Consider the following 15779-nt stretch of genomic DNA (forward strand, 5'->3'; position numbering starts at 1 on the left):
GGAGTTTTTTTCGGAGGGGGGGGGGCGGGCGGGTGAAGGGGGTTACGTGGAAGTATGTTACATGGAGGAATTTTTCATGGGGCAAGAGAATTTTGCATGAAGGGGCGCCGGACTTTCCAGCATTATTTAAAAAAAAATCAGAAATTAAATTTAAAAAAAAACAAGTTTTTTCAGCTGAAAGTTAGGAGCAACATTAAAACTTAAAACGAACAGAAATTATTCCGTATATGAGGGGGTTCACCCCCTAGTCAATACCTCACTCTTTACGCTAAAGTTTTTTAGTACTTTCAAAAGAGCAATTTATTCTAATTAAACGGCATTTGCCATTCAGAGATCATTCTCAATGAATTGGAACAAACTTTGAACTTTAGTGTAAAGAGCGAGGTATTGACGAGGGGACGAACCCCGTCATATACGTAATAATTTCTGTTCGTTTTAAGTTTTGATGTTGCTCCTTACTTTCAGTTGAAAAAACTGGTTTTTTTATTTAGTTTGTAAGAGAGATTAATTGCCTATTGATGACTCCAGATATTGATGATCCCCAATATAGTATAGAAAATCTTACAGATAGCCATTTTAGTCATAACTGTCAAAATGTTAAAGAAATTTGCCTCTGAGAGGGGGGAAGATAAGTACAGTTCTGGGGATAAGGAACTACGAAAATAGCCCACATGAAAAAAAATGAGATCTTACACCTTGCTAAAATTCTTGTTCAATTTATATTCCTGAAGGGTCCAAAGTGAGGGCACCAAAAGGAGCCATACCAATCAATTCTTAATATTAACTGTCAGGTTGACTTTTAAACACACAAACGAAGATCAAGTACCAGTTCAGAGTGATAAAGAATCTTACTCTCCGCCTCCCCCCCCCCTTTTGGTTCCCATACAACCAAGAGCCATACTACCTTAGTTAAGAATTCATTTTTTTTTTACTGGAGCCAATTTATATGTAATAAGTATTCCAATTCATATGTAATAAGTAAGGATTGAATTGTATACCAAATGCTTAAGTCTTACCAGTGATAAAAACGAAGAAATTCAAAAATTCCAAAAAGATTAAGTTGATTTGAGTTTAAAAAGCATGATTTAATTAGAGCGGCTTGATGCGGACTGGGAATAGATAATTTCAACGAGGGCGGACCAAATTTTAGGCGTTGCCAATAACGTAAGAATCTATTTCTAGTAAAGCTTTAAGTCATGGAATTTCTAATCACGGGAACAAAAAGATGTAAAAATTATTAAAACAACGTTAATTTACGACGCGATGCTAAGGACAACAACTCAGTAGCATTGCGCAGAAGCCATCAGAATAAAATTTTTCGCCAAGTGGAGTCACTGAATTACTGATAGTCCTATGAAAATTCCCAGCAAATCGAAAGTCATTTTCGAAATTGAATGGAGAACCACAAAACTTGATTTGAGATAGCCAATTTAAACTAACGTTTTAGCATTGAAACCATTCCCCATCCCCGAATTGCCTTTTACATATCAAACAGTTCGTGATAACGAACTGTAAATAAGGAGCGACCCGGCTCAATGGTAACCGAAACTCTAAAAAACGGAATTTTTATACCAATAGATACATCAAAAGAATCAGATTTTAATTCTGATTTCAAATATATAAGTTTTATCAAGTTTAGTCTTACCCATCAAAATTTACGCGCCTGAGAAAATTTGGCTAATTTTCGTAAAAAGGGGGAAAGACCCCCTAAAAGTTATAAAACCTTAATGAGAATCACACCATCATATTCAGCGTATCAGAGAACGCTACTGTAGAGGTTTCAAGATCCTATCTACAAAAATGTGGAAATTTCTATTTTTGCCAGAAGAAAGATCACGGATGTGTGTTTATTTGTTTTTTTGTTTGTTTTTTTTTCTTTTTCCCAGGGGTGATCGTATTGACCCAATGGTCCTAGAATATCGTGGGAGGGCTCATTGGAACGGAAATTAAAAGTTCGAGTGCCCTTTTTAAGTGACCAAAAAAATGGAGGGCAACTAGACCCCCTCCCACGCTCATTTGTTTCCCAAAGTCACCCGATCAAAATTTTGAGATAGCCATTTTGTTCAGCATGGTCAAAAATATTATAACACTGTCTTTTAGGATGACTTAATCCCTCGAAGCCCCCAGGGGGAGGGCTGAAAGTTATGAACTTTACCCAATGTTAACATATAGTATTGGTTATTGGGAAGTATCCAGACGTTTTCAGGGGGAACTTTTTCTGGTAGTGGGGGGTGAGGGTGGGTCGGAGGCTACATGGGAGGATCTTTTCATGAAGGAAGTGTTCAGGGGGGAAGGGACATGGCTATGAAGGGGGCGCCGGATTTTCCATCATTATTTAAAACAAAAATCAGAAATTAAATATAAAAAACAAGTTTTTCAACTGCAACAGCAACAACATCAAAACTTTAAACGAACAAAAAATATTACATATATGATTGGGTTCACCCCCTAGTCAATACCTCGCTTTTTATGCCAAAGATCTTTTAGTAATTTCATAAGAGCTTTTTATTCTAATTAATGGCCTTTTTGATTAAGGGGTCATTTTTAAACAATTGGAAAACAATTTGAACATCAGCGTAAAGAGCAAGGTATTGACTAGGGTTACGTAAGTTAATTTGTAAATTAAGTCAGAACCAAATTTAGAGACAGCCATTTAGCAATTTTTTCATTTAGCAAAAGAAAAGTAAAATTTTTATGCAAATTTTGTTTACTTATTCAATGACGATGAGCCAAAATAAAAGCTGCATTAACTAAAAAGCGATCAGAAATTAAATAAATAAAACAATTTTTTTAAACTGAAAGTAAGGAGTGACATTAAAACTTAAAACGAACAGAAAGTATTCCGTATATGAAAGGGGCTGTCCCCTCCTCAACGCCTCGCTCTTTACGCAAAAGTTTGACTCTGTCTTACAACTTTTTTTTTAAACTAATAAAAACTTTAGCGTAAAGAGCCAGGCGCTGAGGGGGGGACAGTCCCTTTTATATACGGAATATTTTATGTTCGTTTTAATTTTTAATGTCGATCCTTACTTTCAGTTTAAAAAACTTGTTTTTTTTTACTTAATCTTGCTCAAAACTAAGTTCATCATTCATTTTTTAACATGTTCAGTAAAACTTGAAAATGTGACTTCCACTTGGAAATGTGAAAAAATATAATTTTTAGAGGGGGTTTTGTGGAGGGGAGGGGGAGATTTATTTTATTGTTTTTAATTCACTTAAACAATGACTTTCATGGCGGAATTTACCGCGGCATCCATTACCTTGACGGTTCGCCGCAAGACTTTGCAATTTTCAAGACAAATGACAAGTTCCTTATGCAAAGCTTCACCGCGCCAATAACAAAAGCAAATATCATTAGTCTTCACAATCGATTCTTTGTTTACCATTTAAAACGGCTGACAATCCTCTTCAGATGGCCTTTTTGGCATTTGTTCTGTATAGAGCTTGTTTCAGGGGCATCGAAAGGGTGGGAGAGGGACTTGGGGTCTGTGTCGTTTTTTTTTTATTCAGAAGTTTATGCTAGAAGTGTCTTTATTTTTTTTATATTTAGTTTATGATCGGAACACTTGTTTTGAGATAAGAATTAAATAGAGCTTCTTTTTTCTGCAGAATATAAAAATTAAATCAAAAGGGGTCTGCCGTCAAAACGTTTGTGCTACCCAACCATTCTAGGAGAGCTAGTGGTCAAAGCCAAGGCTAGGAGTTGTCACGCTCATTTGCATTGTTTTCGAACTGCAAAAAAAGAGAAGAGGGATAAACCCCAGAGAAAGTTTTGGCTCTCAACGGCCCTGCTTTTTTCACGTGGCAACTGATCAACGGATGGACTTCATGTGAGTAGTTAGCTTCAAAAATAGTTAAGAAATCTTTAGAGATTACTTTATAACAAGATTTTTGACCATAAGGTCATCCTCAGCTAGGAAAGTGGTAACCGTCTAAAGGGTCTTAAGCTGTGTTTTGTGGTGGAGGAGGGGGCAGTAACTGCATATCCAGGTCGGAATCTTGGGGTTCGTTGTCCAAGTTTGTTTTAAAAGGCCACTGATCCCAAATGAGTCTTATCATTCAGTAATTCTTGTAAAGGGCTCCCTGCGACTTCCACCTGTGTGATTAGTTAGCTCCAAAATAGGGAAAGAAATTTGGCTACAAAGGTGGCTTTCAGCCTAATACTGAGCATCTGCAACGGAAGTAGTAATCCTCAAAAATAGCTTAGAGACCAGATCTTGTCATAGGGCAGAAAAGTTTTATTTCCGGGCTCAATTTTGGCTCTCGACGATTTGCTTGTTTCACTTGACTTAACTTACTTGACTTAAGGCTCCTGCTAAGGGTTCGGCGTAGAGATCGATGAGACCAGGCGCCTCCAGGTTGACCTATCGCTTACCAGGCTCGCAGCTTCTTCCATCGGGATGTGGGCTTGGATAGAGAATTCATCGGCTTTGTCTTTCCACCTAGTGAGGGGGGGCGTCTTCTGGGTCACTCCCATCCGTGTAGCGACCCGTGCTGGGGCGTCGCGTGACATGCGAAGGATGTGATCGTACCACCGAACAGTACGCTGGGTGACCTGTGTCGATAAAGGAATTCGTACCATACGTGACAGGAGGGTGTGGTTGCTAACGAAATCGGTCGAGTGAAGTCGCTTAATTTTTCGGGCATGTTTTATCGGTGTGATATCAACGGTGCTGAGGATAGGTTTTGCAGCTAGCCACGTCTCCACTCCATACAGAAGCACAATGCTGATTGGCGCATTATAAATGTACATTTTGGTAGGGCGGCTTGTATTTGGCTTTCGCCAGATGCTGCTAAGCCTCCCAACAAGTGCCGAAGCTTCGGCTATTCGAGATGTAAGCTCTTTTGTGATCGAGCCATCTTTAGACAGAATAGATCCCAGGTTAATAATTAGGTTCATCAAATGAACCTAATTATTAAATAATCCTTAGCTCTAAACACAAACAAGCGTTTCCTGAGAGACATTACTTTACAAGGTAGCCTTTCAACTAACATTAATCTTTAGTAGGGGTGGTTTGGTGGTAACCCTCAAAAGGGCTTGGAGCTGATGTCTTGTAGCGATGAAGCATGAACTGATGCCTGGTGATAGGGGCGGAAAAGCTTATTCCCAGGGCCTAGTTTTGGCTCTCGAGGCTCTTGCTTGTTTCATTTGGCCATCGATCATCAGATGAACTCAGTAATAAATAAGCTCTAGCTCTAAAAACAAACAAGGAGCTTCTTGTGAGGCAATACTTTACAATATGGTCTTCAGCCTAATACTAACTCCTAGTTAGGATGGTGGCAGCCCTTAAAAAGGCTTGGAGCTGGTGTCTTGCGGTAAAGGAGCTAGAGCTGGGGTCTTGTGGTAGAGACGAAATGTTTATCATGGGTAGCCAGTCTTGGCACTCGACGGCCCTGCTTGTTCCGTGTGGCAACTGATTACTAAACAACCCTCAGTAATAAATGACTCTTGGCTCCGAAAACGGACAAGAATTTTCCGAGACAACAATACTTTACATGGTGGTCTTCGCCTATTACAAATCCTTACTAAACGGGTCGGTAATCCTCAAAAGGGTTGCAACTAGTGTTTTTAAACGATTAGGCTGGTATGTCCTGGCTGAGGCAAATAAGCTACAGTTTCCCATTTATGCGCTAGCAAAAATACTCCTTTGGAGTTTCCTTTTTTTCAAGAAGTCTTTTTTTTTTCGAAAAAGGGTTTTTCTCAAAAAAGAAGTCTCTCTTTTATCGAGAGACTTTTCAGGAAGACATCAGAGAATTTAGGTTTCGTCCGCACATGCCAAGAAGAGTTCTCGGAGCAAAGCCGTTTGGTCCTTTTTACTTCGCATCGTTTACCCTCTTCAGCAAGAAATAAATATTTTTTTTTTAACCTCAAACCAAACAGTTCGTGATAAAGAACTGTAAGTAAAGAGCGACCCAACTCAATAGTGACCGAAACTCTAAAAAACGGAACTTCGATACCAATAGATAAATCAAAAGAATCGGCTTGTTATGCTGATTTCAAATAGACGTTTTTTTTTGCTCTTCATCCTAATATGTATTATCGATGTAATACATAAAATATAATAAATATACCAACATATTCATGAGTTTAAAATCGATCTTAAACTTCTTCAGAAAGCTTCATGTTCGATACGCCGAAATTTATATTGAGGAAAGGGACTTGCTTTATCATAGCACTAAAAAATATGCCAAGCATGTGAAAGTTTTAAGCGGCTACGGAAAATATCGAAAAACTCTTCCTCGACCCCTATCTGACTCCGTTTATACCATAAATCATGGTCATTCATATCAATATCCCTGAACTAGTTATACCCTTACGGCTAAATAAATCAATTTAACCGTCGTTTGAAAGAACCAAAATGGTTTTGACTAACGGCTACGTACCTGAGAAAATTTGCCTGATTTTCGAAAAAAGGGGGAATCATCCCCTTAAAAGTCATATAATCTTAATGAGAAATCAAACCATAAGATTCAACGTATAAAAAATCCTAATGTAGAGGTTTGAAGCTCCTATCTGCAAAATGTGGAATTTTGTATTTTTTGCCAGAAGAAAGATCAAGGATAGTTTTTTTTATGGGTGATTGTATCGGCCCAGTTGTACTAGAATATTTTGAAAGGGCTCATTCGAACGGAAATTAAAAGTTCGAGGCAACTAGGCCCCATCCCCACCCCACCCCCTTCCCCAAAATCGTTTGATTAAAGTCTTGAGATAGCCATTCTGTTCATCATAGTTGAAAGGCCCAATTACTATGCCTTTGGATATAACATTAAACCCCCCCCCCCCCAGCCCAAAAGGAAAGTTCTTTAAGTTATAAAATCTGCCAGTTGTTTACGCATAGTATTTTTACTGAGAAGCATGCATACATTTTAGGGTGGGGAGGGGACGAATTTTCTGCTGGAGATTTTTCCAGGGAGGGAAGTTTCCAGGGGGTAAACTTGTCAGGAGAAATCATCTTGCTTTCCCTTTTCCGTATCAACTTTACGCATCAAGTTGTAAAGGGTAATTGTCCTGGGTAAATTTCACCAGGATTGAATTGTCTAGAGTATCCGTGGGGAGGGTATTTCTCCGTGGAGGTGGGTCCAGATTTCCTGGGATTATTTAAAGCACGATCAGAAATAAAATAAAAAATGAGAGTAAGGAGCAACATTAAAACTTAAGATGAACAGAAATTATTATGTATATGAAGGGGGTTGCCTCCTCCTCGGCACCTCTCTCTTTACGCTAAAGTTTGAATTTTGTCCCAATTCTTTAAGAACGAATCCTGCCTGAAACACATGGGTCGTTTGATTAGAACAATAAGAAGCTTTTTTAAAAGTACTAAAAAACTTTAGCGTAAAGAGTGAGGTTTTGAGGAGGGGGCAATCCCCTTCATATACGTAATAATTTTATTCATTTTAAACTTTAATGTTGCTCCTTACTTCCAGTTGAAAAAACTTGTTTTATTATTTAATAAAAATAAGGAGCAAGCTTTCGTATATTAATAACTCTTCATGGGAAGTTTCAACTTCAGAGCCTTTTTTTGCACATGAATTTTCACTTTTATTGACAAAGTTCAACCTTTCCTTACACTTCTTCACCGTAAACAATTCGACTTAGCTTTAGACTTAGAGGGGAAGGGATTCATTCGGCCTTATTTCCCTTAAAGTAAAGCCGTAATTAAACTAAAACTAAGAAAAATTCCTTGTAAAAGCAGTCTCTTAATTAGTTACGGTAGATGGCTTCATTAAATTGCTCATTACCCGAAGTAAAAGTATATTCAAAAACATCTGTTTTCTTCTGCATCCCCATACCTTAATCTCCCTTAGGTTTCTTGAGGTACTACAGTTATAGCTATTTGGTCAAGACTTACCATTTCACTTAGCTTGAAATGATCATCACAGGCGTTTATATCAACTCCGTCGACAAAGTAGGTTCCAGCCATATTCAAGTTCTGGAAATATAAAGAAATTGAAGGAACTTGAGAATAGACTTTACTTACAGAAATCTAAAAATTCCCAAAGGGACTGATTAGTAACTGAAGTTGAAAACTTAGCATCTCGTAGGCCAGAGTTTCCATTATAAGTGAAATCTATTAGTGTGGTATTTCTATACGTAAATACAAGGCACGAGACTTAACCATCTAACGCTGATGACACACCAAGGGATTAAGGCGTCTGACTGAGTAATTCGAGGAGTATATCAAATGTCTTATGTATTCAAAAATAGATTATTATGGTATTTGCAGCAATGGATGTAACCTCGTAAAGAGCGAACCGTTTCTCATAGTAACGAAAAGTTTAGGGCGAATGTTCTAAGAAACTGTATAGAACAATTTCCCTGTACACACTGATTCAGAAACAATAACAAAATAAATTAGAAAACATGAACTGGAGGTTTACAGTCCCCCCCCCATTCTTGAAAAACAAGGACAAACACTTTTTACATGGGTAGCAGTGATGTGTCTCCCTTTTTTTCGCCAAAGTCAGTATGTTACTGGATGATTGTAGAGGGATAATTAATGGTTCTTTGAAAGTTGATGCTCATATCACCAGAATAAAGTCCCGGATGGTTACACAAATGGTCTCTTTTGGTGCCATCTTTGGCATCAAGTCCCAGCAAGATGGCTACGGGCTCAAATCGTTTGTCTGAGGGACAGGCTGGCCAAGTAGGTTATGCTGATTTTTTTCCGAATTTATGTTGTAATGTTGATGTATTTCCCGCCCGATTAATACACCTTCAAGAATTGTTCGCTAAGAATATTTGTTATCAAACACTTTTGTTTGCCTGGACTTACAGAAAGTGACTCAACTTTCAAAATAAAAACAAATTTAGCGTTATTGACTCAATTTTTTGAAGCTGTTTTCTGAACAAGTCTCCATTAGAAATAGCGAGATCCAAGCTTATTACTGAAATTGGGTGTTTGTAACTGGTGTGTGTATAATTTCTGTTTGAATTCTATTTCTGACCACATTTGTTGTTAGAGATCTAGCCAAGTTTTGGTAGGTAGAGCAGGATTGGGGAGGGGAGTCACATTTAAGAAACAAAGTGGTTGTTTGTATATACTACTACTACAACTACTAACAATTCACTGCAGCACCAAACCACCTGAGGCCAACACAGCTACGCACGCTCCTCTTCCATCTCAATCTATCCAAAGCTTCCCTCTTTACACCCTCGTTTTTATATACTTGTTTCCCAAATGAAAGTAATATGAGAGTATCGGTATAATTAGTGATATGACCGCAAGTTATATTGAAAAGCTTACTGATTTTGATCACATCAAAAGGTTAGATTTTGTCTGTTTTTTTTTGTTGTTTTTTTTTCTGAGCACTGAGGACGACTTGGCAGAGGTCCTTGTCGAAATATTTGCTTGTTTTTGTTTTTCATAGCTTGAGTAGTATGTTACCTTATACTTTGCATAGGCCCCTGTACCAAACAGGTTTTTCTGGTAGTCCTATTCTACAGGTCATTACATCTTTGCCAAGAGATTTACGCAATTTCTAGTTCAAGGCATATACATGTCTTTTTTTTAGTGATAAACCAAAACCAGCATGTCTTGTTTCGCTGTTATGCAATTATTTTTTTGTTGCCTTATACTTTGCTGGGGCCCCCGTACCAAACAGGTTTTTCTCGTAGTCCTAATCTACAGGTCATTATATCTTTGCCTATAGATTTATGCAATTTATAGTTCAAGGTATATACATCACTCTTTTTTAGAGATAAACCAGAACCAGCATTTCTTGTTTTGATGTTATGCAATTATTTTTTTGTTACCTTATACTTTGCTGGGGCCCCTGTACCAAACAGGTTTTTCTGGTAGTCCTATTCTACAGGTCATTACATCTTTGCCAAGAGATTTACGCAATACCAGTCCTATGGATGAACATTTCTACAGGTCATTACACCTTTGCCAAGAGGAACGAGTATAACTTGATTGGTGATGGGGATTTGAATAAAAGGAATAGTTTTCTTTACAATTCATATTAGTAAGAGAATAGAATTCAGAGAGAGAATAGTTTATTTGAGAGGATATTAGTAGAGGAAAAAAAAAATGAGTGGTGCATTTACATTATTGGAGCTTAATGATGGAACCGACAGCAGCAGCAGCAACGATATACGAGTACCCAATGTGGCTGTGGAAATAACTGCTGGTTGTAGACTATGTCTTGAATGGGACACTATGTATGCTAGATACGTGATATCATTAAGCAAATTTAAGCAGGAGGAGCAGCTATGTTTTGCTGGAAGAGTGAATATTCTCCATATAAATAAACTTTGGTCAGTATTAGATGTCCTATCGAAATATATTGATGAGAACAAAATGCATCAGTGAATATTATTATTCTAAATATGTTCAATAAAACTGTTTATGAATCAATGATATTTTTTCTTTCTCTATAGCAGAGTAACTTATATTTTTTAGAGTATAAAAAATAAATTCTGGCTAGTCGGAAGTAAGTTGTGAGAAAAATAATACTAAAAAAAATGAATAGATTCAAGAAAGATCTATTAATAAGGAATCTAGTTATTATGGACAAACGTTTAATTATAGACGATGATTTTCTAGAGTTGTCTAGTTAAAGGAGGATATTTTCTCGGGAAATGCTTGTCGATATAATGAAAACTGATTCTCCATCATTAGACTATTGTATGAAGCTTCTACATCGTTGTCCAAATGCATTTACACAATTTATTGATATATTGATCACGACAAGGCAAAAAGATATTGTGGATATGCTTTTAACCATTAGTTTTGAAATTTAGGACTTTTTTCATGAGAAAGATTGTGCTCAAGGATGATTTACTCCTCTCTCTCTCTATCTCAGACAATTTTTGTTGTTGCTAAATCAGTTTCATTGTGGCAGTGAGAGTGTCAACACATGACAAAATGTTCCATACATGTCCGTTATGTATGAACTCACTGGGCAGTTGGTCATGGCGCGAGCAGTGTACAATTATCGAAGAGGGTGATGAATAATGTGGATTTTATAACTTGTTTAAATTAGATAGAGAGTACGCTGTACAGTTTGAAAGATGTTATTCCTGTCTTGAGGGAACACGTAATGCTCACATTATAGGTTATCACAGCTCAAATACCCACGATGACAAATGTAATCAGTGGTAGTATACATATTTTTATCCGATTGGAAAGAATCCTGACCGTTATTTTAGTTTATTGCTACGAGATTGGTATCGTCGTGCTTTTAGATTGTTCTGGAAGGAGGAACCGGGTCAACGATTCAACTGTTGGAACAACAAAAGAATATAGTTTCTACGTCATCGTTGTGAAGACACTGGGTGTTATGATTATAAGCCCACTGATTTTTATTTGGCTGTTACGGATTGTGATTCGACATTTGAGGACACTTTTTGTGAAATTGCTTGAAATAAGCAAATTGAAACATGTGAATTCTATGGAATTAATAAGAATAGTATAATTGAATATACAAAAAGGTATGAAAAGAGCGAAGTCACACTCCACTTTAGAAAATGTGGCTCTAACATTGCAGTACATCAGGATCAGTACACTGTGAATTAAGATAATCTACCTGCACTAGTAGTCGTAGAAAAATATCTAGTAGTAGATGAAATCTAAATAGTAGAAAAGTCGTTTTATAATGTATATAATTTTTTATTATTAAAAAACAATTTCACATACATCTTTAGAACATTTTATTCTTAGGGCACTAAAATAAATATTAAATAAACTTGTAAGTATTTTCTACACTAGAAAGTCATTCAATTGAGGTAAGTCAACGTAGATGTTGAGAAGCTGCTTGTAGGTGTAGCCACGACATCTGAACATGCAAAAGAGTACTGCATGAAAGCCACATGTCTTAGTTGCTAAATACTGTACTCTTCGTTGATTTGGAATAATGGTTTTCACCCTGCTTTCGATAAAGTTGCTGATGTATGGTGCATAGAATTTATACGATAGGCCAAGAGGGTCAAAAAATTCAATATTTTTCGCTGTTTGAAACATTCATAGCCAGGGACCGGTTTTCAAATTAGATGGACTGCTATTAAGAATGATTAGGGTGTTGTTAACACTAGGAGCATTGTAAAGGTAGTCCAAAGGTATACAGTCGGACTTGTACTGGGACCTGTCTGGAGCCACACTAAATACGTTGATTATTTGGTTTGTGTTAATGGTGCTAGGTCTAGTAGAACACTACCGTCGGGCGTGATTTTCAAATAGGTTTCAAATTGACTCAGTGATATCAGCGTGATACTCTCGGTCAAAGCAATGGCAAATGCAGACTCTAAACGTACATTCCCTGTTTGTACTATGGTCATATCCTGTGTGCCAGACAAATCCAAAATAAAAACCCCGTGATTTTTCGAAAACATTGAATCGATTAATCAATTTTCAAATAATTAAGAGTCATGATCCAGGGATTGCATAGTCAACTCTTACAGAATTCTATAGGATTTTTTGTAAAATGATAGAGTGTACAGTGGAATACCATTCACTTTGCACACAAGGCTAGATAGACCGAAAAAATTAAAATCGTGGGCGGATTCAGTCCAGGATCCAATGGCACTGCCACTCTTCACAAAGGCCAAAGCGAAGTATTATTGGATTTCTCCATTGATAAATGATGAATCGGTATAGTTACGAGAGCCGGTGGCAATGTGACATTGATTGGTGATCGTATGGGGGACAAGAATTTTAATGTTGTTGCCATTGGCTCTTAGCTTTTCCACTGCCAATGCAACAGAGCTCAGAACCTGTTGTTTTTGGACGTGGAGAATTGCCGAACTGATAATGACATTTGCATCGGGTGCTGCAGGAAGTGTTTTTCTCAAAATGAAATTTGATGGGGCCATCTGCAGCTTTATGTCAATCTGGACAGTGGGTGGTAGCCATTGGGATATATTGAATATCTTATGATTTAATTTTCCAATTAAGTAATACTCCTGGGTGACTGCAGTGGTCAACTCACTATCAGTATCAACACCTGACCAATATTCATAGCCCAATGATTGTCCTCTCAATTCCTTGGACGCCTTTGGTGTCATCATCATAAATTGTATGTAGCTTGTATAGTTTGATAAATTATTGCTAGTGTTCACCAATGTTAAATTAATAAATACATTAATTTGTTTTAATAGGTTGTGTATAATACAGTTTTCATAGGAGAGACCATCGCCGGCATTTGAAGTTGTATTATCCGACTTTTTCTTCACCACGACATTTAAATCAATAAATGTTGACGACAAATCAATGAAATAGTCTTCATTGGAAAATATTTGAAAGTGTATATTTTCCGAGAGCGGTTGTTGGGGGTGAAACTGTTCATAGTAGCCATACTTGACACTGCCATCAGCATTTTTAGCATTGAATAGATTCAATGAGGAACTAATTGATGGATATGATTCCTTGTGGGGGAGATAAGTCATCTTAAGAGAAAAACTCCATCTTTGATTTAACAATCTTTTTCTTTTTCTTCTTCTTTTGCTGATTGGCCTTCGTTTTTTTATTCCTCAAAGTCCTTGTTGATGTACTATGCTTCCTGCCTGGTTGGAGACTGATGAGTGAATGACGCGAACGCATCCTTTTCAATCCCTCCCCATTTTGTCGAGATTTTAGTTGCTCACCAATGGCTCTTGCTAAAGATCTAATATTTTCCTTAACACTATCCTTGAAATTCTTGCCCGACCCCCAGTTCTCTAGTGTGGAGGCATCAAAATTCGATGCAGCAGGCACAAGATATTTTCTAGCAAGGGGTAGTGCAGAATGAAATAGCCTAGCAAACCAGCTACCAAGACCATAGCCAGACATTGTAGTACGCCCCTTCTAGTACTCCAATCCATTGCCTATTTGACGTGGACTCAAAGCATCAACATAACAATCGATATCGGGACAGACAAATGGAATTCTTCTATTGTTCATTTTAGGTGATTGTGCTGTCGTTATCAATGGATCGAAAATGACATGTAATCACTGCTAAGCCTTTTGTAATTGCTAGAGGATCACCCAATTCACTTCTTAGTCTTAACTGACAGAGTTCCAAATATGAAGTGTTTACAGGAACATACTGAAGATGCTTTATATTAGAGTGATGAACAAGTTCATGAGTTGTTTTTCGTTCAAGAACACGTAGGAGGGGGTCATTTGAATTACCGACTCTCGACGTTTCCACAAAGGATGCATAGAAAAATGTGAAAGAGTCCAAGACAAAACTAGGTGCATAATCAGCAAAAGTAACTTGATCCACCCCGTAAACAGCGCCAGCAGTTTTCCAATGGATCCTATTCTGTTTTAAGCCAAGAACATCTCTCAAATTGTAATTAGAAATAATTGTTTCAGTGTCAACAGGTGAGCTAATGTAAATCCTATCATTTTCCAATGAATAATTAAAATGAAATATATTACTCCTATGATATTGGATTTTTCTATTGATTGTACGACACAAATCCCCCGTATTATCATATTCAATATATTTCAATTTGGCATGTGGATAGTCACTAGATTTAAGTGCTTCAACCCATTCATAGTCGACATAGCTTAACCCATTCATAGTCCAATAAAGTGGTATAACTTTTATTTCATACACACGATCCTTTCTCAGGATGTCATAGGTATTTTTGAGAATACAGTCAACAAGAGCCACTTCATATGTACCGTCAAATTTGATGGTAGGGGAGAGTTTTGTCCAAAAATCACTTGTCGTATTCAAGTCATTGTAGAGAGGATCGGAAATGTTGAAGATGAATGTTACACATAAATCATGGGGCTTTGTCAATATCTTCAACACCGATCCAAGAATCAAAATCAGAGTTGTGTCTTAGCCACCGAACAAGTAACTGTTTCTTAACCCTGCGAGTACGTGTCTTTAATATTTTTTTCAATTTGATAGATATCACTACCATTTTTAACTTTTTGAAATTCATAGTCATAAAAGACGCCGAGACTCTCTTCATCTTTGGTATCATGCAGGCGATAAGTTTTGGGTTTATTGTTAAGGATTTTCGCCACTTTAAAAAGTTATATGGACCTCAAGTAGTTCTCCTTTTATAAAACATAAGTTGTTCAATTAATTCAGCTGGTCTCGCCTACAAATAATATATTTTTCTTCTTCTTCTTGACATTTGATTCATCGGAATATTGTTTAAGAAAAGTGTCAATTGTATCATGAACAAAATGATGAACTTCCGCTGGCGTAGAGTTTGACGGTGATCGATGAGGTCTTTGATTATAAATCAACATGACTTTTTCTAGGTCATGAATAGAAATCGGTGTATTTTTCAATGCACAATATCTTGAAATTAAAAGTCGAATAGTTCTTATCAATCGTTCGGCCAATGCAGCCTTTATAGGACTGTGACTATGATAGAGCAGTGTACTATATTTTTCTAGTACCTTTGCAGCATGAGGATTAACAAATTCACTGCCAGGATCCGTTTGAATTTTTTTATATTAATCCTGTTTAAGAATACATTCAATGGCCTGAGCAACTTCAACACCTCTCTTTGATCGCAATGGAATTGCATATGCATAGCGACTAAAAACACTGATTGCAAATAGAATGTACTTGTACGGTGTATTGTGACGTCTTTGAAGCGCATCTAGAGTCAGGAGATATGCTTGCATTATATGCAATGGGTAAAAGGCTTTAGTTATTCGATATTGATTGGCACAAAGTCTATGATTTCTCTGCAGAGTGTAACTTGATTCATTTTGTAGATAGTCGTGTACACTTTTATTGTGAACACCAGTGACTTTGGAAAGAGTGTTGGGGGAACTTAAACTCCCCGCCTCGCCAATATTTTCATAAACGCCTTTCAGAACTTC

The 15779-nt window shown here is 37.2% G+C and overlaps 1 protein-coding gene across 6 annotated transcripts in view; it reads right to left on the reverse strand.

Annotated features, from left to right (window-relative positions):
* Positions 1–15779, reverse strand: part of LOC148954345 (uncharacterized) — a 361915-nt gene that overhangs the window by 60407 nt on the left and 285729 nt on the right. For all 6 annotated transcript variants that reach the window (XR_016141509.1, XM_089086288.1, XM_089086287.1 and 3 more), the window contains one exon: positions 7851–7931. Coding sequence is in view for 5 of the 6 variants with exons in the window: in XM_089086288.1 (XP_088942414.1) it covers positions 7851–7931 (81 nt within the window). In the remaining variant the exon portion in view is untranslated. The remainder of the gene's footprint in view (positions 1–7850; positions 7932–15779) is intronic.

The sequence above is a fragment of the Artemia sp. Qi Xiang Cuo genome, chromosome 3 (assembly GCF_049724085.1).
Source record: "Artemia sp. Qi Xiang Cuo chromosome 3, ASM4972408v1, whole genome shotgun sequence".
NCBI lineage: Eukaryota > Metazoa > Arthropoda > Branchiopoda > Anostraca > Artemiidae > Artemia > Artemia sp. Qi Xiang Cuo.